Source organism: Canis lupus, chromosome 27 (assembly GCF_048164855.1).
Source record: "Canis lupus baileyi chromosome 27, mCanLup2.hap1, whole genome shotgun sequence".
Taxonomy (NCBI): domain Eukaryota; kingdom Metazoa; phylum Chordata; class Mammalia; order Carnivora; family Canidae; genus Canis; species Canis lupus.
The window spans coordinates 23,547,984-23,574,076 of record NC_132864.1 but is presented as its reverse complement, the minus strand read 5'-3'; the positions used below and the strand labels follow the sequence as shown (position 1 = coordinate 23,574,076).

Sequence of the window (26,093 nt, the reverse complement as noted above, 5' to 3'; positions counted from 1 at the left end):
CCCTTCCCAGATTAGGAAAGTTTTCAGCTATGATTTGTTCAAATACATATTCTGGCCCTCTGGCCCTTTCGGCGCCCTCGGGAACCCCAATTAAACGTAGGTTTTTCTTCCTCAGGCTGTCGTTTATTTCCCTTAATCTATCTTCATGGTCTTTTAATTGTTTGTCTCTTTTTTCCTCAGTTTCCCTCTTTGCCATCAACTTGTCTTCTATGTCACTCACTCGTTCTTCTACCTCGTTAACCCTCATCGTTAGGACTTCTAGTTTGGATTGCATCTCATTCAATTGATTTTTAATTTCTGCCTGATTGGATCTAAATTTTGCAGTCATAAAGTCTCTTGAGTCCTTTATGCTTTTTTCTAGAGCCACCAGTAGCTGTATAATAGTGCTTCTGAATTGGCTTTCTGACATTGAATTGTAATCCAGATTTTGTAACTCTGTGGGAGAGAGGACTGTTTCTGATTCTTTCTTTTGAGGTGAGGTTTTCCTTCTAGTCATTTTGCTCAGTGCAGAGTGGCCAAAAGCAAGTTGTATTGGGAAAAAGAGAAAAAGAGAGGAGAGAAAGAAGGAAAGAAAAGAGAAAGAGAAAAAAAAAAAGGAAGAAAAAGAAAAAAAACGAAAAAAAAAAAAAAAAAAGAAGAAAAAGAGAAAGAAAAAGAAAGGAGAAAAAAAGGGGGTGGGGGAAGGAAACAAATCAAAAAGCAAAACAAAACAAAAACAAAAACAAACAAACAAAAAAAGAACCACCGGGGAGTATCTTCTGATTCTGTGTTCTTTAAGTCCCTTGGCTTCTCCTGGAAGTTGTCCGTCTAGCTGGTGTTCTGGGGGAGGGGCCTGTTGTGCTGATTTTCAGGTGTTAGCACTTGGGGGAGCTGCTGTGCCCCTGCCTGGCGCAGGGCTCAGTGGGGGTTGTTTACCCCCTGAGGCCGCAGGAGGAACAGCCCCAGTGGCGGGGCAGCTCTGGAAACCTGGATTCAGCTCCGGCAGGAACTCCGTCTGCAGGGCCTGGAGGCTCCGGGGCGGGGCCGCTGATGTGCTCAGCTGGGGCAGGAGCGTCCTTGCTGTCCTGGGCCCTCCCGGCCTCTGCCTGTCCCGGGGGAGGCCGGATCCTGGGCTGTGTCCCGGCGCCCTGTGCTCGGAGCCTGCGCTGGTGGATTCGCGCTCCCGGGCCGCGCAGCCCCCTCCGCGGAGCTGCCGCCCAAGCCCCTCCGAGCTGCTCCTGGAACCGCGCAGGCCCCTCTGCACGGAGCCTCTTCCTCTGCACGGAGCCTCTTCCTCTGCACGGAGCCTCTTCCTCTGCACGGAGCCTCTTCCTCTGCCCGGAGCCTCTTCCTCTGCCCGGAGCCTCTTCCTCTGCCCGGAGCCTCTTCCTCTGCCCGGAGCCTCTTCCTCTGCCCGGAGCCTCTTCCTCTGCCCGGAGCCTCTTCCTCTGCCCGAGCCCCTCCGAGCTGCTCCCGGGGCCGCGCAGCCCCCTCCGCGGAGCCGCCGCCCGAGCCCCTTCAGTTGCTCCAGGTCCCGCCGGGTCCCGCCGTGCGCGCTGCAGCCCTTAGGGAGCTCGGCGCACTCTCCTGGGCGCGCAGTTGCTGTTACTGTCCCCGGGAGCCCGAGGGCATCTGCTCCCTCCTGGGTCCTGCTCCAACTCCCTGCGAGCCCCTCTCCGCCCGGGAAGGTCGGTGCAGCTCCTGCTCCTCCGGGATGGGGCTCTCCTGTCCTGGGGACACTCGCCCCGGCCTCAGCCCGGCTCCTCGCGGGGCCCCTCCCCCTTGGAGGCCTTTGTTCCTTTATTTCTTTTTCCCCGTCTTCCTACCTTGATAGAAGCGCGAACTCTTCTCACTGTAGCATTCCAGCTGGTCTCTCTTTAAATCTCAGGCCGAATTCGTAGATTTTCAGGATGAGTTGAAGGTTATCTAGGTAATTTGGTGGGGACAGGTGATTTGCGGTCCCTACTCTTCCGCCATCTTGCTCCTCCCCCTGTTTTTACATTTTCAATGGCAAATATGGGTCAAGTGCTGATGAAGTATTGAATAGTTTTTCTCTTGTTCTCATCTTTCAGCAGAAACATTAGAAGGACTTAATATTTTTTCAATAAACATCTATTTACCAAATGAATCATCTACAGGGGCTCGTTTAAGTTAAAAAAAAGTAGTTGTAAATGTTTAATTCTGACTCCTCACTTTAGCCTCATAAATCTTGTATTGTCCCTGCATGTGTCACACTGGTGTGTTTCATACCCAGGTGACCTATTGATTTGTGGCTCAATAATGAGCTTATTGTCTTTGGAAGGACTGCTAGACCCTCCTGTTTTTTCTTTATCTCAGAAAACGGAATTGGTCAGCCTACTGAAAAACCAGGTTGTGAAGCTGACCATTGAATTCATCAGCGAACTCTCACCCAACTCACCGGACTGCTTACGCTATTACAACATTCTCTTTAGAAGGTGTGTTTATAAGCTTTAGTTTCCTTGAGATATGACTGTGTTCATGTGTCAGTGGCATTGAACATAGACATTTGCTCCTAGAATTTCCTGTTCTTGACACCTCCTCATCCTGAGAGGGCAAAGGATCTTGGGGATGAAATGGGACTTGACCCCTCACCTAGACATGTTTAAGTTCTGTGGCCTATCCTAAGTATTCTCCCTGCCTACCCCCATATCCTGTGCCTGGACCTGCCTGGAAGGAGGAGCATACATCGAGTATGCATGCCTATGCATATTTCTCCTTAGAGCAAATGCACTGGTTTTTTATTTTGTAGTAACAGTGGTGGACAAATATCCCAAATTGGAGGCACATAATCTGCAAAAGATGTTTTGGTTCATTTCTGGGAATGGAGGACATCCTAATGGTCTTTCCATGACAGTTTGTTGTATACAAGGGAAAGGAGGGGAAAACAGAGGATAAATGGACCTTAATATCTACCTCACAATATAATTTACTTGTACCAGGTACATCTGTTTATTATGTGTAATACAAAGTTGCTGGCAGATTTTTCCCCCTAATGTATCCTCATGTGTATTACCGAATGCTTAATATTCATACATTTTCAACAAAACTTATTTTTCAATTTTTAGAATTTTGAAGCAGATGAATTTGAAGCAAGTTGGTCGCAACTATTATAACAAGCAAGAGGCCACTGAGTTCTTCGATCACAAGTTGGTATAAAATAGTTTCATGTAATGTTTGTAATGTATACATCTAAATCCCATAGATTCTCACATGCATACATATGTAGGTATATATGTGTAAGCCTGTGGTTGATAATAAAAGTGGTTTAACAAAAATTAGGTATAACTAGCACAGCAGGTAAATCTCTATTGGAAAGGTCCTTCAAAAGACCCTTTCTTACTAAAAATAAGAGATGAAATGGCTGGACTCCTAAGTGCCAATTTTAGGGCCCTGTGACACTTGCTCTATACTCAGAGCTTGGAGTTTGATAATCCTATCTAACGTGTTCTATTTGCAGGCTGGTCATCTGGCCTGGATACGTTACTTCTATTCTTGAGTATGAAACCAGCATTACCCTCTGTGCTGATGTGAACCATAAACTGCTCCGAATGCAAACAGCTTATGATTTAATAACAGGTCTTCGTGATCCACAAACCAAAAAGGAAGATGTTGAGCAAGTTTCTAAAGAATTAATCGGGTCAATTGTTTTTACACTGTAAGTCTGCTTTAAAAAAACAACAAACCTATCCCATTACTTTGGTCACCACCCCCACCCCGAGAAGATGTTCCCATAGTTTTCAAACCACTCAGTAAAGTTCAGAAGCTGACCTGACCTGGCAATGGCCAGAGTCAGTCCATGCTTTTCTCATCTAGGTCTATTGCATGAGAGAGGGATACGTGTCATTTGTAGACTTCACCGTTCTTAATTCCTAATGCTGATCCAGTCATCTTGTGGAACCCTGTACTGCACATAACAGAATATATTCCTTCCAAATTTTTTGCTTTGTGTCTAACTAGTTTTAAAAAATCAGGGCTTAATTATATAGAACCTATGGGCAAATTTCCACTTGAAGTTAGTTTTTTCGTCTCCCTTTAGACCAGACACTTTGAGTGTGGATTGAAAGTTGTTTAGCAACATCATCTTAAGAGTAAAATTGAGGACTTTTGCTCCCTAATTTCAAAACATATAAAGCTAGTAATCAAGACAGTGGCAAAAGGACAGATGAAAAGATTGGAATAGAATTGAGTCCCAAGTCAGTTTATAGTCAGTTTATTTTTTTCCAACAAGAGTGTCAAGACTGTTTAATTAGAGAAGGAATACTCTTTCAACAGATATTGCTGTGACCACTGGGTATCCACCTGGCCCTTCCTGACACAATATACAAAATTAACTCCAATTTCATTCCAAGATAAACTCAAAATAGACCTCAGTGTAAGTGTTAAAAGTATAAAAGTCTTTGAAGAAACTATAGGAGTAAATCTTTAGGTGAGCAAAACCCTTATAGGACACCAACAGAGAAGGGATGACAAAAGAAAAGTATAAATTGTACTTCATCAAATTAAACACGTTTGTTCTTCAAAGTCAAAAGTGAAAAACAGTAGATAGAAAGGTGACTTGCAAATGTTTTCTCTCAATCTCATTACTTGCATCTATTTAAGTAAAGAACAGGTACAAGTCAAAAGATAACTTTTAAAAAATGGGTAAAGGATCTGAATCGACATTTCTCTGAAGAAAATATAAAAATGATCCATAATCACATGAAAAGATACTCAATGTTATTAGCCATGAAGGAAATGCACTAGGATGGCTAAAATTAAAAAGGCAGATACTAAATGTTAGCAAGGATGTGAAAAATCGGAACCAACCCTCAAACGTTGCTGGTATAAATGTGAAATGGTATGATCTCCTTGGAAAACAGTATGGCACTTCCTAAACATGCTAAATATAGTGTGGCCATATGATCCAGCAGTTCTATTCCTGGTTATGTACCCAAGAAAAATGAAAACTTATGGCCATTCATGTACCAATTTTGTAGACCTGACATTATTCATAATAGCTTAAGAGTGTAAACAATGTGAATGTTCATCTGCTGAAACAGATAATATATCCCATTATAGATATGCTATGTTTTTATTTGGCAATAAGTAGGAATTAAGTACAAGTATATGCTATAGCAGGAAAGAATCTCAAAAGACATTATGCTGAGTGGCAGAAGGCAGTCAGGAAGGGTCACATATCATATGACTCAATTCCTATGAAACAGGACAGGTAGGCAAACGTATAGGATGGACTTTAAACTAGCCGTTATCTAAGGACTGGGGAAGTTGAGTGGACATGAGGAGTGACTGCTCATGGTTGTGGTGTTTCTTTGGGTTGTGTTGAAGGGTGTACAACTCGGTGAATATATTAAATATAATAAAGCTGATCTATCCTGCAATTACCAGTAGTATTTAAAGCCTATTAATTCTTGCCTGACCCCATGCTATGAATACATTAGGAATAATACCATATATTGTAATATTCCACAGGTATAACAACAAAACCTATAGGGTGGATGCTATTAATTGGGAGGATAATCCCAGAACCAAATTTAAGAAATCAGGTGGTGCTGAGATCACCTTTGTAGACTACTACAGGGAGGTATGCAATCTTTTATTTCAGTATATCTAAATATTTTTTTCTTATTTAATCAAATATGTCTCCTATGTATAACTGATAGTCACATATGTTAGATCATAAGTCATAATCTATATATTACAGGGTTTCTCTTGGAGGGTATTATAACTTACATGAATTTGTCCATGTATTTGGGTACTTGTGTATATGTTACATAACTAGAATGGCTCCAATACGACCTCTTTCATGAGTCTTGGACGTGGCTATGATAGTTTTAAACATGTTGATGGTTGTTGGGTTGAAAAGAAAATATGGCAAGATTTCAGATATGAGGACTTCACCTACGTAGAAGTTTCAGCTCTCTAGGACTTGGTTCAAAAAGAAAACATGAACAATTACTATCAGAAATGATGTCACTTATGTGCTAAATCTCATAACTCATGAATTCCTCAATCTTTGTTCACAAAGAAACAAGTAAACTTCATGAACAAAGATGCACTAGGTGGTGAGGTTGGTTTTCTAGCTTTGGCAGATAAAAGAGAATTCAAGGAATTAGAGATATTTATAGCAAATGGAAAGAACTTAGAAAAGTATAAACTGGGTTTTTTTTCCCCCTAAATTATATTAGGAATCCAAAACCTAGCTACTTGGAAGCACTGAGGGTACACAGCCATTCAAGGGTATGGTGCTATTATGGCATCATCCCCACTTGTGCTCCACGCTTAGTACTTGTTTAACCTGAAAGCATGTAATGAGTGCTCATTATACAACTTGGGTATACATTGGTAAGACTACTGAGTCCTCTGTTCTTAAGGAACTTGCATCCTTGTAGCAGGAAGAGAGATGGCAGACAAGAAGAAAGCATGTATTGGGGAAAGTCTATGCAAATAATCAAGAGGTGTTATGGAGAATGTCTGGTGGCTTAGACTGCTGGTCATAGAAAGTTCTGAGTAGCTGGTATGTGACTGTCAGAAAGGAGCAAGCTGTGTGCAGATTGGTGAGAAGAGACACCACTTTCAGGATGGGCATGATGTATCCAGATCCCAAACAAGGCTAGAGTGTCCTGTCAAGAAATAAACCCAGTTGCGGGTGGGACGTGTACAGGGTTGCAGGATATGACGTCAGAGGAGGACGTGGGAGCCACATTGTATAAAGTTCTGTCCACCTACACGCATTGGATTTTACCGTTAAGTGACACTATACAGATAGATGAAATGGGGTACTTTATATTATAGATGTGCGTCTAATGTACAGGGAATGCACTGTATGTGGGTAAAAAGGGAGGCAGGGACACCAGTGGGGAGGTGCTTAAGTCTATTTAGATCAGTGATCAATGGTGACCTGGATTAGAAAGGGAATGGACGGGGCAGACGGGAGGACTTTTGATGGCTCAAATGTAGTGAGTAATGGTAAGAGGAGCCTCTGGCTTTATCTGAGGAAGTGAGTGGAGGCTGGCATCACTTATTGCAATGGGAGATTGTGTGTGAGGAGCTGGCTTGGGGATTGTTGGGATGACATAGCCTCTGATGGAGTTGCAGACAGGGATATCAGGCTGATATTTGCTTGCTCATTCTCCAGATTTTACTTCAAAGGTCATTGGTTGAGACGACCTTTGAAATGACTTGGGTAGTCTTGGGATGTCCTGGTGGGAACTCAGTATAATAACAGATGGCAATCTAGTTGTGTTGTCATGAGATCTATAAAAATCCTGAAATCCATAGATGAGCCCTTAAAAGCACAATCCTGGCTTGCAGAAAAGCGTTCATAGTAATGCAAAGTGGGACAAGGAAATTCCTGTGGAGATGCAGAAGTTGGTGTTGTAAGAGATCCGTCTGGGATATCACTGGATTTGAAGTCTTCTTGTCTCTGGAACTCCTTTGACATTCTCCAGATACTTAACCAATCCTACCAGAATTCATGTGGCTAACTGGTGACTGATGAGGATCTCACTGATCAGCATGGAAGGATCTATGACAGACCATCACTTTATGTGGGAGAGGAAAGGCACTTTATTGTACAGGAATTGCAGCCTAGGGATAGGAGCTTCTGGATAGATGTCTTGGCAAATGCCTTTTCCTGCCGGAAAAGTTTCGATGATGCAGGAGGCATGTTTGGAATAGCTGTAGTATTGCAGCTGCAAGGAGTGACCAGGTTTGTCGTCCCCCATTAATGTGGGAATCCTCTTCAAAGTTCTTAATTACATCCTTAATTTTTTAAGGCAGTACTATAGTGAGAAATACATAATTCAAGGCTTGGTCCCACATTTACCTATAGCAAGTTAAAGAAGGCTGGTGCAGTGACCCCAACACAATGTTTATGAGAGTCTTGTTCTCCTGGGCCATGTGTGCTTACAGGGAAAAAAGAGGTCATCCCTGGGACATCTAAATTAAGAGACTATTAAGAGTATCTTTAACGTGTTCTTAAACTTGGGGAAATAGTCTTCCTAGCACACCCTGGGCCTCTGTTGGTGATCCAGACTTTTTTGTACCTATTTAGGTGACTTGACTAGCCTTTGCTGACAGTCACACCAGTGTTCTTTCTCACCTCTTTTGAGCAGCAGTATAATACAGAGGTTACCGACCTAACTCAGCCACTGTTGATCAGCAAAGGCAAATGGAAAAAGAGCCAACAGGACACACCCCATAAGCCTATAATGCTGGTTCCTGAGCTATGCTACCTGACAGGTACTTCAGATTTATGCAGTCCTCATAGAAGACCACCCCTTTCAAGCCCCAGATGTTACGATGTAGAAGTACAGGCTTCTCACAGTACTCCATAATGACCCAGAGCTGTGTTCTCTCCGTTGGCTCTTCCTCTTCCAGATAAAACCATCAAGGCTTCTTCACATACATGTTTATTCTTGCTTGTTTAGCTATATCTTCTTTACTTTTTAAAGGTCTATCAGATAAAATGCGAAAAGACTACAGGGTGATGAGAGACTTGGCTCTTCATATGAGGTTGGATCCAGAAAAAAGGCAGCACGAATTACGGAAACTGATGAATACTATACAAACGTAAGTCCTATTCTTCTGTGTGTTTGTGTGTATGTCCTGAAGTTGAGACCCGTGCAGAACTCTTGATATCTCAGATTCTCCAACTAAAAAACAACAGGTTGGAAGAAAACGACCTCTTGTGGGAACAACTCTATTTGTTCCATCGATGCAAAGTTAGAGGAGGTCTGGAGGGGAAGAACAAAATAGAAAGACCCTAAGCACAAATGTGAGAGTAAGGACATGACTTCAAAGTACTAGAGACCCTCTCTCTGCAACATGTCAATACAGAAGACAAACAACAAGGCATCTTAGGTTAAAGGAGAATTTTGCAAATGGATCATCACTTTTGCTTGTTTCCTTTGGTTCTATTCTGTGGAAATATTTTAACTTTCAGAAATAGGGAGGTACAACGGGAACTTCAACTCTGGGATTTGAAATTTGATACCAACTTCATGTCCTTCTCGGGAAGGATCTTGAAAGAAGTAAGAATTTTTCAAGGAAGAAGAGCGGTAAGACAGCTTCAAAATGGTCATGTTCTAGTTACTCATGTAGTCATTTGGGGCCAAATGAATAATCATGCAGAGGACCTAAAGTCAGGTCAGTAACTCACTGCTCTCTCTTCTTGGGCTGTTTGTCCTTTCTCTAGGGGAGAGCAAGCAGGTGTTCAATTAGAATGCATGTAACATCCTTGGCATATAGTAAACTCTATAGTTTATCTTGGTTAGTTTTTGGACATTTATCATGGCATAACAATATGCTAAGTGTATCCTTAAGAGTCAAATAGCTAGAATCCAAACAATCCAGAGTAACCCATGATAGAATCCCAGTATTACTTACCACTATCTTAAGGAAAGAATATGTAATTCAGTTATGACCAAAGTTTAAAATTGTAATGTTTCGGTAGGAAGTAGCAAGGATTTGCAATAGAAAGGCTCTTTGTTGGTATTTCTTTAAAAACTGAAGTCTTATACTGTGTCTTCCAGTTTGACTCCCATCCACAGTTTGCAGATTGGTCGAGAGAGACCAGAAGTGGACCCTTACTCAATGTGAAGTCACTAGATCATTGGCTAATACTCTATCCTACGAGAAATTATGGAGCGGCCTCGTCCTTAGTACAGAGTCTACGGAAAGTCACACCCACCATGGGCATAGCTATGAGAGAGGCAAAAATGTAAGTAGAGCTGAAATTAAGATCTATAACAACCGATCTTCAAATCAGAGGTAAAGTGGAGTCAGACGATATTAAATTATAGGAATTGGTCACTGTATTAAAACCATGGAGGTTTGTAAACAAAGTCTAATCTATTCCAATTAACTGTAAAATAGGCTTTGGGGATATATAGTTTTGGCTATTGGGATACATGCTGAGGAAGCCAAAAATTGAACTTGTTTTTGTTTTAAGAACAAACTATCAGGGCACCTGGGTGGCTCAGTTAAGCATCTGACTCTTGGTTTTGGTTCAGATCGTGCTGGGTGCTCAGTGGAGAGTATGCTTAAGGTTCACTCTGCCCCTCCCCTTATGTGTGCATGTGCACAAGCTCTCCCTCAAATAAGTAAATCTTTCACGACCATTAGTTAAAAGTAGTTTTTTTTTTTAACATTGTACCTTGTTTTTATGTGGTGCTCCATTGGGCTGCATAAAACATTTGTTACATATTTGCCTTTTGAATACAGATGATATATACTTATTTTCTAGGCTTGAAGTAAGTGATACAGTCCAGTCCTATACAACTGTCTTAGAAAATCATGTTTCCTCCAAAACACAGATGGTAAGTGTCTATTTGATAGCACTTCCTTTAAAAACAACAACAAAAAAAGATTTTATTTATTCATGAAAGTGACGGGAAGACAGGAGAGACAGGAGAGACAGAAGCAGGCTCCATGCAGGGAGCCTAATGTGGGACTCCAGGATCACACCCTGGGCCAAAGGCTGGCACTAAACCGCTGAGCCACCCCGGCATCCCATTGACAGCAGCTTGCTGTCTTACTTTGTAGTGTTATAAATCTCATCTGTTTAATTTTGAGTGGTAGACGCTCAAAATCTATCTCAAGTGCCCTTTCTTTGGCAGGGACTTGTCTTCAATTTCTGTCCTTTCCTGTCTCTGAGGCTGTCAGCCTGTTCATGGTCTCTGACCTTTCAACCATGTTCACTGGAGAGTGGGCAGACACTTTGGGAGAAAGTGGCCTCAATTGCTGAGATCACCTCTCTGGGTCCCTACTTCTTTCCTGTCTTAACCTAATAACTCTTTATGACCTTGTTAGACTGGCTGAGCCCCAAACAGGCACAGTCCCTGTGTTTTCATCAGTTTGAACAGCTCTTATTAGGAGGAGACTGGCCTATGCTATTCCAGAAGCTGAAGTTGTAGGATTTGTTAGCTGATCACTCTCTGAAACTACTCAGAAATCATCACAGAAAAAATTAGAATCTAGATTTTGCACTTGTACTTAAAAGCTTGACTTATTGAGCTATTGAAATATACATATATGTGTATATGTATATACATAAATTTATATACATAAATATATATGTATATTTATATATGTGTATATATATAAATAAATGGAGGTGTGTGTGTGTGTGTGTGTGTGTAATCTGTACGCAAAAGATTAGGTGCTTTAAGAAAAGCATATCTGAACCTTAACGCACTAAGCGCAGTGAACCAAAACAAAGTAGAATAAAATAAACAAAAAGCAGAAACTAAACAGAATGACAGATCGAAAGCAAGAAGTGTTAAAACTTGGTGTTGTCAAGATTGAAGAAAACAGTCTGAGGGAGGCTTGGCAACATTAAGAACAAGGAGAGTTCATGATTAACAGATTTGCTAGAGGTTAAAGAAATATTAGGAGATGGGGCACCTGGATGGCTCGCTCAGTCAATTAAGTGTCTGCCTTCAGTTCAGGTCATGATCCTCAGGTCCTGGGATCGAGTTCCACTTCAGGCTCCCTGCTCAGTGGGGAACCTGCCTCTTTCTCTCCTCCTGTGATAGCTCTCATTCTCACTCTCTATCAGATAAGTAAATTAAAAATCTTAAAAGAAAAAGTAGAATACCATGGGCCTAGGGTAACAGTAAGCCTGAAATGCAATCTTCAGAAAAAGAAACAGTTAGTGTGGTGAATTATAGGAAAAATAATTGCAGATGAAATGTAAAAAAAAAAAAGTACAAAATGCATTTGATAGAATTCCACATTCATTCACGTGAAAAGAAAATTGTAAAATGAGAAAGGAATTTCCCTAGTCTGATTGAGGATTATCCCCAAAAAATCTTCCTAGAAGCATCATCATGTTAGAAATAATACATTGAGGATCTTCCATTATAGTTAGAAAGCAACCAAACAGTAATTGCTCTTTCTTATGATCCCATGTCCTGTTGGAGGTCTGAGCACGTGTTAGAAGTCTTGCCCTGCTGCCTGTACATCAGTTTCCATAACTCCTGAGCTTATTTGCTTATCCCCACTAGTAAAATGGGGATACTAGTCTTGATCTCAGTAGGTTATTGAAGAATTAACTGAGTCAAGTACAATGCTTGGCAAGTGCTCTCACATAGCACCCATCATGTAAGTGGTGACGTTCCTGATGATGGTACGTTTCAGTCTGTGCTTGTTAACCCTCTGTGTCAACTTCATGATGAACTCCTAGAAACAGAATAGCCAGGATGTAAAGACTTTGCAAGTGCAAGTGATTCATGCATATTGCCCGTGCCTGGCTCCTAGGCTCTTTCTTCTTCCATATGCTCACCTTCGCCATTATTGAATGGAGTGGGATTCCAGACCCTTTACCCTCCTGGGCCAGCTGTGGATTGAATGAACAGACTCTGTTCCTCCACCTAGGTAGTTTGCTTGACGTGACATCCACTTCTCCCATTACTGTGGTTTCATGTCTTAGGTAGTCTTGTTGCTGCTTTCTTTCAAGGTCCTTTGCGTGCTGTCCAGTGAAAAGAAAGACCTGTATGATGGCATAAAACAATACCTGTGTGTCAATTGTCCGACCCCAAGCCAGTGTGTCGTGGCACGGACCTTAGACAAACCCCAGACGCTGATGACCATTGCGACAAAGATTGCCCAGCAGATGAACTGCAAGATGGGAGGAGCCCTCTGGAAGGTGGAGACAGGAGTACGTTGGATTTCATTGCCTTCTCTTTATTTCACTTGTGTTCAGTGGAATTTAAGACTCAACCATCTTAAACGCAATTGCTTAATTGTGCTTCTATTGTGTTCTAACTCAATGTCTTACCTTTTTTTAAAAATTTCAGTTACAGAATGCGATGTTCATTGGTATCGACTGTTTCCATGATATTGTAAATCGGCGGAAGTCAATTGCAGGCTTCGTGTCCAGCATCAATCAAGAATTGACGCAGTGAGTGGGCGTAGGCAGACATTGTGTAGATGGTAACTAGCTGTAGGCCAAAGAGGAGAGGTGGGCCTAACTAATGTTTGTTGACAAGGGCCATGGGCAGGGTATTCTCTCCCTCTTCTGGCAAAGTTATGCTCCAAATACATTTGATGTGGAAGGATCTATATCATTTTTCTGTTGCTGCTTAACAGATGATGACAAACATGGCAGCTTAAGAGGACACTCCTGTGTCTGCGTGTAGGTGTGTCAGGCAGCCATCAGGTTGGCCATGTTGGCCAAGCCACATTCTCTCTGGAGGCTTGAGGTCCTATTGCAAGTGCACATACTTGTGGCAGAACCTTTTTTGTTTTGTTTTTGTTTTTGGTAGATGAAGGACAGAGGTCCTCATTTCCTTGCTGGCTGCCAGCTATAGGCCTGTCTCAGCTCCTGGGACTTCATCCATATTCCTTCTCAAATGCCCTGCTCCCCCAGAGCACACACTCCTTGTTCTGCTTCAAATCTCTCTTCCCCCTTCTGCTATCTTGCTTTTTCAGGGGGTTATGAAATTAGATAAGGTCCATCTGGAAAATCTCCCCTAAAGCCAACTGTGACATAGGGCATAATCACAGGGGCGATACAATAGTCACAGATTCCAAGCGTTAGATTTCTGCTCACTGGGGGCTCTGATGATCAGTGAGTCTCCCCATTAACACATGGGGAAGGACTCAGGCCCCACATGGGGAAGACAGACCTAGGAATACAATCAGAATCCTATAGGTACAGGATCTGCTCTTCACAGATCTATATGTAATGGATCTGCCGAAGAAGATATGCTTCCATATCTCATGTTTCTCCCTTGCTCCAGGGATACTTTTGTTTTCTGTGCTTAGAGTAGAACCTACCTTCAAAAGAGTTTGCACATTCTTCAGTTTAGTTTCTTGAGCATTAGCACGTGTTTAACCATCACCAGTCATTTTTATGCTTCCTGAGAATTGTGGCCCCCTAGGTATAATTACAGAGTATTCTTTAAGGGGGTCCATTTTTATTTTCATGAATGGCATCAATTATTCCAGTCTAGTTCCAGTTCTAGTTTAATATAATACTGGTTTGCTTTTTTGGTAGAAGGGCATGTGGAAAATAATGTTTCAATCATGGGAAGAAATTAAGCTCTCATTCAGTTCATTTTTAAATTTTTAATTCTTTTAAATTGGAGTTCAATTGCCAACATATAACACCCAGTGCTCATCCCGCCAAGTGTCCCCTCAGTGCCCATCACCCAGTCACCCCAGCCCCCACCCACCTCCCTTTCCACTACCCCCTGTTTCCCAGAGTTAGGTGTCTCTCATGTTTTGTCACCCTCACTGAGATTTTCACTCATTTTCTCTCCTTTTCCTTTATTCCCTTTCATTGACTTTTATATTCCCCAAATGATTTCATTCAGTTCATAAATAATTTTGAACCTTTGCTTTTTTTTTATGGTGAAAAAATTTATATTTAGATTTATAGTCGGCTGGACTCAGTTTAGATGATCCCAATTTTGTTGGCAACATCCAAAGCTCATAATCAGGAGCCTGTTGAACATATATATGCTTTCTTCTCTCCATCAGGGCTGATCAAGGTGTTGACCTTCGCCACATCAATGTCATAGAGCTTCTTCAGAGCCTGTTTTATCTGGTGCTTATTGGCCTTGACATCCACAATGAGCACAAGTGTATTGTTGTCTTCTATTTTCTTCATGGCTGACTCAGTAGTTAAGGGGAACTTGATGGCATAGTGATCAAGCTTGTTTCTCCTGGGGGCTCTCTTTCGAGGATATTGGGGCTGCCTTCGGAGACACGGGGTCTTGGGTCATCGGAATGTAGGTGACGTGTGGATCTTTTTTTTTTTTTTTTTTTTTTTGTGACTGCATGCCTTTCAGCCCCGCTTTCTTAGCTTTCAAAGCCTTTGCTTTGGCTTCAGCTTTAGGAGGGGCAGGGGCTTCCTTCTTCGCCTTCGGTCCATCTTCATGGAAGGGCGAACCCTTGCTTTTTGGCACAACATTTCCACTGCTCTGTTCTCAGCATTTGAACATACCATGATTTCATCTTGTAGACTGTAAATTCTGGAAAAGAAGCAGACAAATGTATTATATCAGGTCATTGTAATACAATTAAGAAAGCAATTAAAAAAACAGGGGATAGAAACTTGAGACTGATATTGCTTGATCTGTTGGGAAGTGGTCAAGTAAAAATTACTGCTCCAAAGCAGATGGTTCCCATAAAGCATGATTATGGATGAACCATTTTTTAAGACCTCAGCCTGAAAGCGGCAATCTCCAGGAACACTGGCGATTTATTTTGGGTGTCCACCATGAGACAGCAGTAGTCCTGCACATTGAAAGTGTGTGTAATTTGTACCAATGTTAGTGAATGCTTCCATATTCCTATTTGTGTGCATTCACAATTTTAATAAATGCCTAGGGTACTAGAAGAGACCAATGCTTCGATCTCTGCAGAGGCATCAAAGAATGGATTCCTGATTGGATCTTCAGCTACCCATAGTGACTCCCCACCCCCCACCAGAGGTCCTAGATTAACTCAGGATGAAAAATAATGGAATTTTAAGACTCATATCTCAAACTGACAGCTTATTTTTCTCCAAACAGGTGGTTCTCTCAGTGCATTTTCCAGGAGTCGGGTCAAGAGCTTGTGAACGGGCTTAAAACCTGCTTGGAAGGTTAGTGTCCCATCAAGATTGGTGTGCCTGACTCCATCTGGGTAGTTGTCTGCCAGTGGACACACTGTGCCCCCAGAGACGTCTGGCAATGCCTAGAGATACGCTCCATTATAACAGCTGGGATGGAGGTGCTACTGGCCTCCAACTAGCGGGTAGAGACCAGGCATGCTACAGAAGACAGCAACACCCATTCTGCCCCCACAAAGAATTATCTGGCTCAGAATTTCTGTAGTGGTGCTGTTGAGAAATGCTGAGCTCACGTGAAGACCAAAAGGCAGTGAATGTGTCCTGGAGACTACAGGATTGAAAGAACATGAACCTAGAAGTTGTTACAAATAGCAGTGGCCAGTTGTTCTGAGTTACGGCTTATTCACCCGTGTTTCTGGTTTCCTTCCAGCTGCCCTGAAGCTCTGGTGTAAACATAATCAGTTTCTACCACAAGCTATCATTGTGTATCGGGATGGAGTTGGGGATGGTCAGCTTCAAGCACTGATGGATCATGAAGTCCCACAGATTGAGTCCTCCTTAAGATCTGTGTACCCTAAAGACTCTGGGTATATAAATTGTAAAGTGCAGATTGTGTAAACTCTACATTTCAGTCTCTGAAAGGAATATCACAGTTATGATCTGTGAATTAAGAGAGAGCATGGCACAGAGGGCATCAGTTGCTGGATGGGGAATTTATTCTTTGACTTTCTGGTCCACACCCAAGTCAGAGGACAGAGGAGAACTAGAACGTCCCTGATTGTGTCCTCCCCAGGGAACCCCTAAGAACCTGTTCCTTTTTTCTAATCTCCCTGCAAGCCTTGATGTAGGAGGGCTTGTTAAGCTCAGGTACTTATTAAAATCCATAAACACAGCCTGGTGATGGTTTGTGTTTAGGCAACTTCTTTATTCTGGAGTTTTGTAGGTCCTAGGGCTGGGGAATGCCTCTCTTCTGCTTGTCACTGGGGCCTGGTTCCCACCACAGATAGGAGCAGCCCCAACCTTGTGAGGAAGTTCCTCCCCCTAAGATGTGAGTGGCTGTGAATAGAAACCTCTCTTACTGCTTAAGTCAGGCTCATGGAGCTAGGACAGTAAAGTTGGTGTGTGGGGGGACTATACCTCCCGCAGATTCTTCTTAAGGAATCCTGTGTGTGTGTGGTGCTTCAATACTCTGAAAGCCTCTGTACAACAGTACATCTGGTGACACCTGTCATTACTTTTAAGGGTCAAACTAACTTTCATTGTGGTGAAGAAACGAATAAACACCAGATTTTTTGTGGAGTCTCAAGGAAGACTTCAAAACCCACTTCCAGGAACAGTTATTGATGTGGAGGTGACCAAGAGGCAATGGTAAGCCCCCCCCCACTTTATTTATTTAGAGATTCTCTTTTTTTTTAATTTTTTTAAAAGATTTTATTTTTTTCAATGTTTTTGTTTTTGATAGAGATTTTCTTTTATTCAAATAGAAATAGAAACCTTTTTTTAAAGGTTTGCGTGGTTTGGTGGAGAATAGATTGACCTAAAGACGGTTTAAAAATTACACGAACAGATACACATGGGAATCTAGAGGTTTCTATCTTCCTTTTTTTTCTCTTAGAATTTAAGCCTATATTGTAAACATACTGAGATTCTTCAGTTGTTAGGAGCAATGGTAGAACTTCCGGTCAAGCAGAGATTTGTCGATTGTGCAAATGAATTAATGTAGAACCGTGGATGGGAAATGAAACAGGACCTTCATACCAGCAGACAGGGAGCAAGGAAGGAAAGACAAGCATCGATCAATCTAGTAGAAGACAGGAAAGGGATAAAGGAAAAAGCAGGTGGGAAAGTAGGATTAACATAAAGCATAGCGTAATACACATAAGAAATCTGGTATCTAGGGATCCCTGGGTGGCACAGTGGTTTAGCGCCTGCCTTTGGTCCAGGGCGCAATCCTGGAGACCCGGGATCGAATTCCACATCGGGCTCCCTGCATGGAGCCTGCTTCTCCCTCTGCCTGTGTCTCTGCCTCTCTCTCTCTGTGTGTTTGACTATCATAAATAAATTTAAAAAAAAAAAAAAAAGAAAAGAAATCCGGTATCTACAAGAACCTGGTGGATCTTGCCAATTCTATTAGGGGGTGTGAATGGGTTCCGTTGATCCTCGGGGAGGGGCATAAAGCATCCATCCCTAGAACTCTGAGTTGAGTTTCCCTGTGGCCAGATCCAATGTGTCAGTTTCAAGTTTCTGCATCAAGGCGTCAGCGCAGATGCTTCTATAGAAATCTCATGAGCATTTTTACATGAGTCAGTGGTTGCATTGCCCTTTATGGACTTGCTTTCCCAAATCCTCCCCCTACAGTTAAGCAGGCTTCTAAGTATAAAGGAAACTCTGTACAATGGATTTCTGTCCATTTGTGTCACATCAGATAGTAGGTTTGCGATGTTCTTTTTCTTCTGAAAATAAGCTATAGTCTATATTCATGTGTTCTGTGATTCCAGGTATGATTTCTTTATCGTGAGTCAGTCTGTGAAAGACGGTACTGTCACTCCCACTCATTATAATGTCATCCACGACACGGTTTGCTTCACCCCAGATAGGATACAGTATCTCACTTACAGACTATGCCACATGTATTATAATTTGCCGGTAAGTATTTTTATATGGATTTCCCTTTAGATCTCAAAGATTGTTCAACATTAAATCTATACTTTTTGAGCCCTCTGAATTGATATCTCTGAAACATTAAATTTAGATAGAAAGTTTTAAAAAATCTTTGTTCTTCTTTCTGCTGAAGGGTGTCATTCGAGTTCCTGCTCCTTGTCACTATGCCCACAAACTGGCTTACCTTGTGGGCCAGAGTATTCACCAAGAACCACACCATTCCCTGGCAAGCCGTCTCTTTTACCTGTGACTAAGAGAAGAAAGCCTGATGACATGTTGAAAACCAGCATTTGTAAATTTTTTCTTTTTAAGCTGTACTTCTGAAATGCCTTCCTAGATGCATAGTTATACATATGTATATATAAAATTTTGAGAGAGAGAGAGAGAGAATGAACAAACTGGGAGGGGCAGAGAGTTGAGGGGGGGATCAGATAGAATCCCAAGCAGGCTCCACTCTTAGCCTGGAGCCCAATATGGGGCTTCATCTTATGATGATCATGATCATCATAACCATGATCATGACCTGAGCGGAAATCAAGAGTTGGACGCTCAACTGACTGAGCCACCCAGGTACCCCAAGATGCATAGTTTTAAATTCTAATCATTCTTGATAGCACATGGAGATTCAGAGTGGTGTGTGCTTTTGTCACTACTACCACTGACTTAACATAACCCTTCTAGTTTCCAAGCAGGAAAATGGACCACGAGGGCTGTGTCTTTCAACTCAACCTTTGAAATGTGTTACCATGACTATGATTGACAACACTTGAACATGTGGCACTTTGAGCAAGCTACTCCACTCATCGTTGAGATTGGGCATTAGTCTCATGAATAAGTAGACTGGAAAAATGACATCTTTTTTTGAAAAATGACATCTTTATGAAACTTCATGTTTAAAGGGACAGCGATGCTCTAAAAGGCAAAATGAAATGATTTATTTGCTACCTAAAACTTTGTAGGAAAGGAATAACCTATGTATGTAGTATTGATTATTCTTCAGGGTAGGGTGGAAATTTGAACGTTATCTTCGGTGGAGCTGTAATAAGGAGAGCCTTGCAGTTTAAGAATTGGCAGTTCTTGGAACACTGAAATTTCACTTTTTCTACAAAGAAGGGAAATGTAGAGTTCTATTAGCACTTCTGTTTCATTCATTCTCTTGTGTGTGTTCCAAATGTGACGTTACTGTTAGTAGTGCCATAATCAGAAGAGTCTTGAATAATTTGTTAAAATGCAGCTGTTATGTTTTCTGAAAACTGATACTTTTTCCCCCCCTCTCTTTTTAAAACTATCTTTAAATAGATTCAGGAAACAAGATGTAAACCTTTGTTTTCTTACACTCCCAGATAAAATAGTATTTTGGTGACTGGCAGGGAGTAGATCAGCTTCAGGGATCCCAAAAAGGGTATGTTTATAAACAGTATAATTGCTTTGATAAGTCAGTCAATTTAGGTTTGCAATTTGAACTAGCCTTATGAGAAATAAAAACAAGTCATTTAAAAACATAATGTAATCCAGGTAACTTCTTAACTACCAGAACTGTCCTCATAATGATAAATGGAATACTGATGGATCCGTAATTAAAGATAAGGCAACATGTTCTTTTCTGATGGTAGAATTTAACTTGTGATAATATATTCCTAGAGATCTATAAAGAAATAGGAAGGAACAAATTCGGGACACCGGAGTGGCTCAGTGGTGGAGTGTCTGCCGTTGGCTCAGGGTGTAATCCCCGGGGTCCTGGGAACGAGTCCCACATCGGGCTCCCTGCATGGAGCCTGCTTCTCCCTCTGCCTCTCTGTCTCTCATAAATAAATAAATAAGGAATGAACAAATTAAAAATGGTTACTAAAACTTTCTGAATGTTTCCCATATGTACAATATAAATCATTAACACTATACAAAAACTTCTAGATTTACAAATTTATAATGATGATGTGATTCAATGAAGGTCTTCATGTTAAAATCATTGAATCAGGTCTTGTTATTTTAAAAACCTATTCTGGTCTTCAGTCTCCTTAATCTACAGACTAGGAAAAAAAAACACTGTTGGTTTTCTAAGATACATGGAAATATTTTTGTGACTAAAGCACTATCTGAATTCATTCCCCCCTTACTAGCACTTTATAAATTAGGAGAAGGTGGCTGATAGTCAACATTTCTAGGAGAGAGAGCCTGATCGTCCCAAAGGCTTATAAACTATATTTCTATAATGTACCATAGTGCCTAGTTTCACATTGCTTGAGTAGGTTGAGAAACTAATTTTTTTTCAAGATTTTAATTTATTCATGAGAGAGAGAGAGAGAGAGAGAGAGAGAGAAAGAGAAACACAGGCAGAGGGAGAAGCAAGCTCCATGCAGGGAGCCTGACACTGGACCTGATCTCGGGTCTTCAGGATCACACCCTGGGCCGAAAGTGGCACTAAACCACTGAGCCACCTGGGCTGCCCTGTTGAGGAACTAATTAAAGATCTTTCAGGAATGGATTTGGCCAAACTAGCAATGGATTATATAAGAAAAATGAACTTCCTGACTCTGGCAGTTGTGAAAAAAATATATATGTTTCAAACCTCCTACTGAGCACAGTTCAGAGACCAGGACAAAATTCCAGAAAAGGATGTTGAACAGCTTTGAAGATAGGGCGAGGCACAGAAGAACATAGCACCAATATCTAGTGTAAGGAAATCTAGAGCGATGACCCTGTTTGTTACGATCTTTACCAACTGCTGTTGGAAATAATGTTGGCTTTCATCACTGTCATGTTAACTGCAGATTCTAAGAGTCCATCATTGGGTTGACGGTCTTAATTTTTATTTTACTGAGAGTCTTTATCATGAATGGATGTTGAATTTTGCCAAATGCTTTTTCTCTATCTGTTGAAATGATGGTGATAATTCAAGTCTATCACTATGGCAATGCCTGTATCAGTTTTCTTTGCTGCTGTAACTGATTACCATAAACCTAGCACCTGCGGACCTCACAAATGTAATATCTTCGTTTTGTAGGTTAGAGGTCTGGCGTGGGCTGAAATAAACAGGTCAGCAGTGTGTGTGTTTCTGGAGGTGCTGGGAGAGAATGCATCTCCTTGCATTTTCCACCTTCTAGAGGCTGGCTGTATTCCTTGCCCCGTGACCCCTTCCACCTTCAAAGCCGGCAATGGCTGATTAATTCCCCTGTCCTTTCTAACACTGGCCCTTCTTCCCCACTTTTTCTTTTTTTCTTTAAAGATTTTATTTATTTATTCGAGAGAAAGAGAGAGAGAGAGAGAGAGAGAGAGAGAGAAAGGCAGAGACACAGGCAGAGGGAGAAGCAGGCTCCACACAGGGAGCCCGATGTGGGACTCGATCCCGGGTCTCCAGGATCACGCCCTGAGCTGAAGGCAGACACTTAACGAGTGAGCCACCCAGGTGTCCCCTTCCCCACTCCTTTTAATGACCCTTGTGATGATGGTGGGACCACTTGGATAAGCCAGGATCATGTCCTTATTTTGTTAGGTGATGTCCATCCGCAATTTTTCTTTTTAAGAAAGGCAGGTTGCCACGCGAAGTGCTTCATTTGGATGTGTCTGGAGTCTTGGAAGAACACAGGAAGGACTACCCTGTGTTCTTGTGCAGAGGGACCTTGTGATCGTGTTTGGAGGTTCTAGCGGAGGAGCACAGCTACTCCTATACCCTCTTTTTTTTTTTTTTTTTTCCTACTCCTGTAGCCTTGCTGAAAGAACAGTCCTCCATGGGGGAAGGTCGTCCTCTCCCACCAAGCGCACAGCTTCCGTAGGGAGGCATATGGAGCAGTGCGGCTGGAAGGGGGCACCTGCCTAGCCAGCCAGATCAGTGGAATCATCAACCTTGGTGATCAATGGGTGACAGAGGTCCCAGCCAGATTGCCCTCACAGCCCAATCTGTAACTTTATTATTTTTTTTAGAAAGATTTTGACACAAAGAGCACAAGTAGGCAGAGGAAGAATCAGGCTTCCCGCTAAGCAGGTAGCCCAATGTGGGGCTCAGTCCCAGGACCCTGGGATTATGACCTGAGCCGAAGTCAGCCTAACCAGTTGGTTAGCCACCTGGTTGGCCACCCCAGTGCCCCCCACCCCCAAATCTACAACTTTAATTATCCTTCCTCATGTAAGGCAACACCTGGGCAGATTCTAAGGATTAGAACAGGAGCATCTTTTTGGGAAGGTGGGGAGGGGCAGAGGCATTATTCTGCCTCTGAGACCTTGCCCAGGAGTGTCAGGGTGCAAGGACATATTTGAATGTAGGAACCCTTCCCTCCATAGGGATCTAGGGAGAGAAGAGCGACTTGGGGGAGCCCCCTGCTGGAGGCTCAGAGGACAAAACCCTTAAGTGCCTGCACTGGGTCCAGAGCTCCTTCCCCTCCTTGTCCCCCTCACTCTGCACTGGTGACAGCTGAGCTGCCCCAGGTGGAAGATTTGTGGGAGACCCCTCTGCTCCACTCCCTCCCTCACTCAGGTGTCTGTTCCAGCCGTTCCTTCCCCTGCTGGGGTCTGTGGCCCAGGCAAGGGCTGACTCAGCCACCACCGGTGTCCAAGAGCCCAGGACAGATGGCCACCATCGCTGGCACTGGAAACAGCCACGGCATGGGCAATCAGGGAGCACCTTGGCTGCAGCCACCCCCTGGGGCTGTGTTCCCAAATTGCTGATCCACAGAATTGCAACGGACTCCTAGGGATCTCAGAATGATTCTTGGGTTCCAGGTCATGCAGCCTGGGCTCTTTGGGTTCTAGTCTGGCGATGAGGTTGGTTGTTACCTCTCGTGTCCAGACAGCTGCTTGGTGTCTGCGTTTTGCTTGAGGCCCACGGGAGAAAAAGACAAAAAACCTGTGGGCTGCTCATACTTACTGCCCACAGCCTATCTCATCCCCATCGCTCAGTGGGCAAGTGGTGGCTGCTGAGTTCAGGGGAAGTGTCTTGGGGGGCGTGGCGTGTCATGCTTGGCCTTCTGGTCCCCTGGCATGGGGTGTGTTGCTGCACCCCCTTTCCTAAGGTCCTGAGTATGATCTGCTGACTCAGCGGTCCTCATCGCCTGGGGCTCTTGCTCAGAGGATGGCTCCTTCCAGCCCTGGAAGCACTGGTGTGGATTATTATGTTAGTTCCTGAAACCAGCTTCTCTCATGGAAAAACTTCAGGACCCCCTCTCCCTTTGCTCATCCCCAAGCTCCGGATTCTATACTTGCACCCCTCCCCAAACTATAGACTCATCAATCCCTGGTTCCCTGGGTCCAATCTTATGCTGAGAGTAATGGGCTTGTTCCAAGGAGGGCTCCTGTGGAACGTCCACCGGACTTGCAGAGTTCCCCTCCCTCCGCTTTCCCTCCCTGGTGAGAGGACTTCTCTGCATTGTCTCTCTGCCCCCCAGAGAGGAAGGAACCATGGGGTGAGGTGAAGACCCGCCCCCCACCACAGTGGGAAGCTGGTAGGTTTGGCTGGTCTGTCACCTGTCCCTGCTCTTTGTCCTTGGGAAGTTGTGAATCTGAATCTGCATCAGAATGTTCTCTGAGCTTGGGACCCCTCTGGGGACCTCTATGGGGATCAATGTGGAGGAAGAAGCTGGGCTATGGAGGCCACTTCATTGAGCTCAGGGCTTCACTGTGGAAAAGAGGTTGCATCCTGATAGGGAGGCTCCTGGGCAGAAAGGAGACCCCCATCTGGGAGGAGGGAGCAGCGGAAGGGAGCATGAGGTGCAGTTCTCTCTCTCCAGGGTCCCCTTTCTGTAAGAGCCTCTGGCCCTCAGGAAGCAGGGGGAGCACCCTCCTGGGGCACAGCTTCTACTGGTTCTCGGCCCCCTCCCCCCACCTTGGAGCTCAAGTGCAGGACAAGAGAGATGTGCTGACTCCCCCACCCTCCCATTGAGTGGAGCAAGTGGGAAGCAGAGCTCCAGGGGTTTGTCCATCACAGCCTCTATCCCTCCCGCACCTCCTCCCTCTCTGCTCGGGTAATTTGCTGTCAGGCATCAGGGGAGGCCTTGCCATTTCCTTCTTATAGGAGGGGCATCACATGACAGTGACTCAGACTCCCCACTTTTGTGTGTCTCTCCCTTTATTTCAGGACGCCCGGCACAGTGTGTACTGTCTCGGGAATCTCAGGGTTGGGGTATCCTGGACAGAGAGGTACCTGCCTTGCACTGGGCAGGTCAGCACTTTTGGATCAGGAGGTCCAGGCTGGTATCAACAGCTCCCTGGAGCTGCCCCCAGAACTGTGATGCCCAGAAGTTCTTGGCGCCCACCTCATTCCACTATTATGGTTATATTTGCCTCTTTAATTAGTTGTGGAATGAACCAACCGTCTTCTATTCAATGGAAAACTTTGAGTCTATTTAGAATGATCTGTTCACTGAACAGATGCAGGAAGTGACCTCTAAGGGTTCCGTGTGATTTCTATTCCTTGGGAAGTTGTCTTGATGACTCATCCCATGTCTTCAGTGACTGTAGGACTAGCCATGATTTTCTGCCTGGCTTCGGACAAGTAACCTAACCCCTCTGAAGGCAGCTGCATGCAGAGGTGACTAAACTCACTTTATACGTTTGGGCCAAATGGACAAAGCCTGGTTAAGTGCTTGGGATACGTGGGGGAGGGTGGGGGGTTCTTTGGAAGGACCTGTGAGGCTGTACAATGAGTGTGCCAGGAGGGCAGTGACACGGCAACACTGCTGTATATCCCACATGCCCTAGATTCTGGTAGAGACAGCCAGCCCCTAGACGTCTATGTTTTAAGAAAAAATGGCAGGCACACAACATAGAACTGAGAAAAGAATGCCCATGGCAGAGGTTGGCTGGGGCTGGCTGGGACCATGGGGGCAGCAGCTCTGATGCGCGTGGCACCTCTGAGCTGTTCAGAGGCTCAGGCCTGCTGAGCAAGCAGGGTTTGCACAGAGGACCCAGTTACGTGGGGCAGGCCACCAGCAGGCCGCCACGCAAATTTGGTGGACAGTAACGCGACACACTCCACGGACCTTACATGAATAATACTTCTCTCTGTCCTCATGAGTAATTCCAATTACTGTCACTCCTATTTTATTTATTAATTTTTTTCATTTTATTTTTTATTTAAATTCAGTTAGCCAACTTATAGCATATCCTTAGTTTCAAATGTAGCTTTCAATATGTCACTCATATTTTAGACACGAGGCATGGGCGCTCCTAGAGAAGTTTGTTGATCCGGCCCTGGGTCACGTGGCGCGAAGGGCAGAGCTGGGCACAGAGCAGACTGTGCAGATTCAGATCTCACGCTGTCCCCAGCATGGAGTGTTGTCCTCATTGTCCTGTCTCCAGAGAATCTCTGTCCTGTTCATCAGGTGCAACGGGGAGTGTGCAGCATGCTCTGGAGAGTAAGAACGTCACATCCTCTGCCTCCATGGATCCCAATTATTCTGAGGAAGATACACGTAAAATAACCTCACAATGAATTGTCTCCTAATAGGAGACCCCTGAAACAGATCAGCTGGGCACAGCTCTAGTCAGGGAGATCTTGGGAGGCTCTCTGGGAGGGGGCTGAGTGTCCATCTGAAGAAAGCATTCGGGGTAACTGGGGTGCAGCCTGAGTTATGGCTGGGTGGGCAGTGGGAGAGAGGATATCTCCCTGAATGACCACTGGTCTGCTTGACTCCTAACTGTCGCAGAACCCGTGACATTCTAAATCAACTGTCCACATGACAGTTGCCCAAAGAATGAGCTTCAACTGACCAAACCTGGGCGATGAGCAGCTAATATTAGCTAGGAAAGGGGCCTGCCAGGCTGGTGCTCTGGTGGCTTAATAGATGGAGTCTATAAAGCCCCAGTGTCTCAATGACCAAGGGTCTGACCCGCCCTCCGAGCAGCCAGAACTAAGGCACAGCCCAGAATCGGCAGGGGCTCC

General features: G+C 43.7%; 1 protein-coding gene across 1 annotated transcript in view; it reads left to right on the top strand.

Moving 5' to 3' along the window:
* Positions 1-18,633, top strand: part of LOC140618935 (piwi-like protein 1) — a 32,870-nt gene extending 14,237 nt beyond the window's left edge. The window contains exons 6-21 of the mRNA XM_072801882.1: positions 2,317-2,435; positions 3,066-3,146; positions 3,458-3,655; positions 5,470-5,581; positions 8,115-8,241; positions 8,454-8,571; positions 8,945-9,059; positions 9,534-9,721; positions 10,247-10,319; positions 12,461-12,661; positions 12,801-12,904; positions 15,525-15,595; positions 15,993-16,149; positions 16,805-16,930; positions 18,061-18,208; positions 18,357-18,633. Of these exons, the coding sequence (XP_072657983.1) occupies positions 2,317-2,435; positions 3,066-3,146; positions 3,458-3,655; positions 5,470-5,581; positions 8,115-8,241; positions 8,454-8,571; positions 8,945-9,059; positions 9,534-9,721; positions 10,247-10,319; positions 12,461-12,661; positions 12,801-12,904; positions 15,525-15,595; positions 15,993-16,149; positions 16,805-16,930; positions 18,061-18,208; positions 18,357-18,473 (2,055 nt within the window). The 3' untranslated portion in view covers positions 18,474-18,633. The remainder of the gene's footprint in view (positions 1-2,316; positions 2,436-3,065; positions 3,147-3,457; positions 3,656-5,469; positions 5,582-8,114; positions 8,242-8,453; positions 8,572-8,944; positions 9,060-9,533; positions 9,722-10,246; positions 10,320-12,460; positions 12,662-12,800; positions 12,905-15,524; positions 15,596-15,992; positions 16,150-16,804; positions 16,931-18,060; positions 18,209-18,356) is intronic.
* Positions 18,634-26,093: the final 7,460 nt, after the last annotated feature.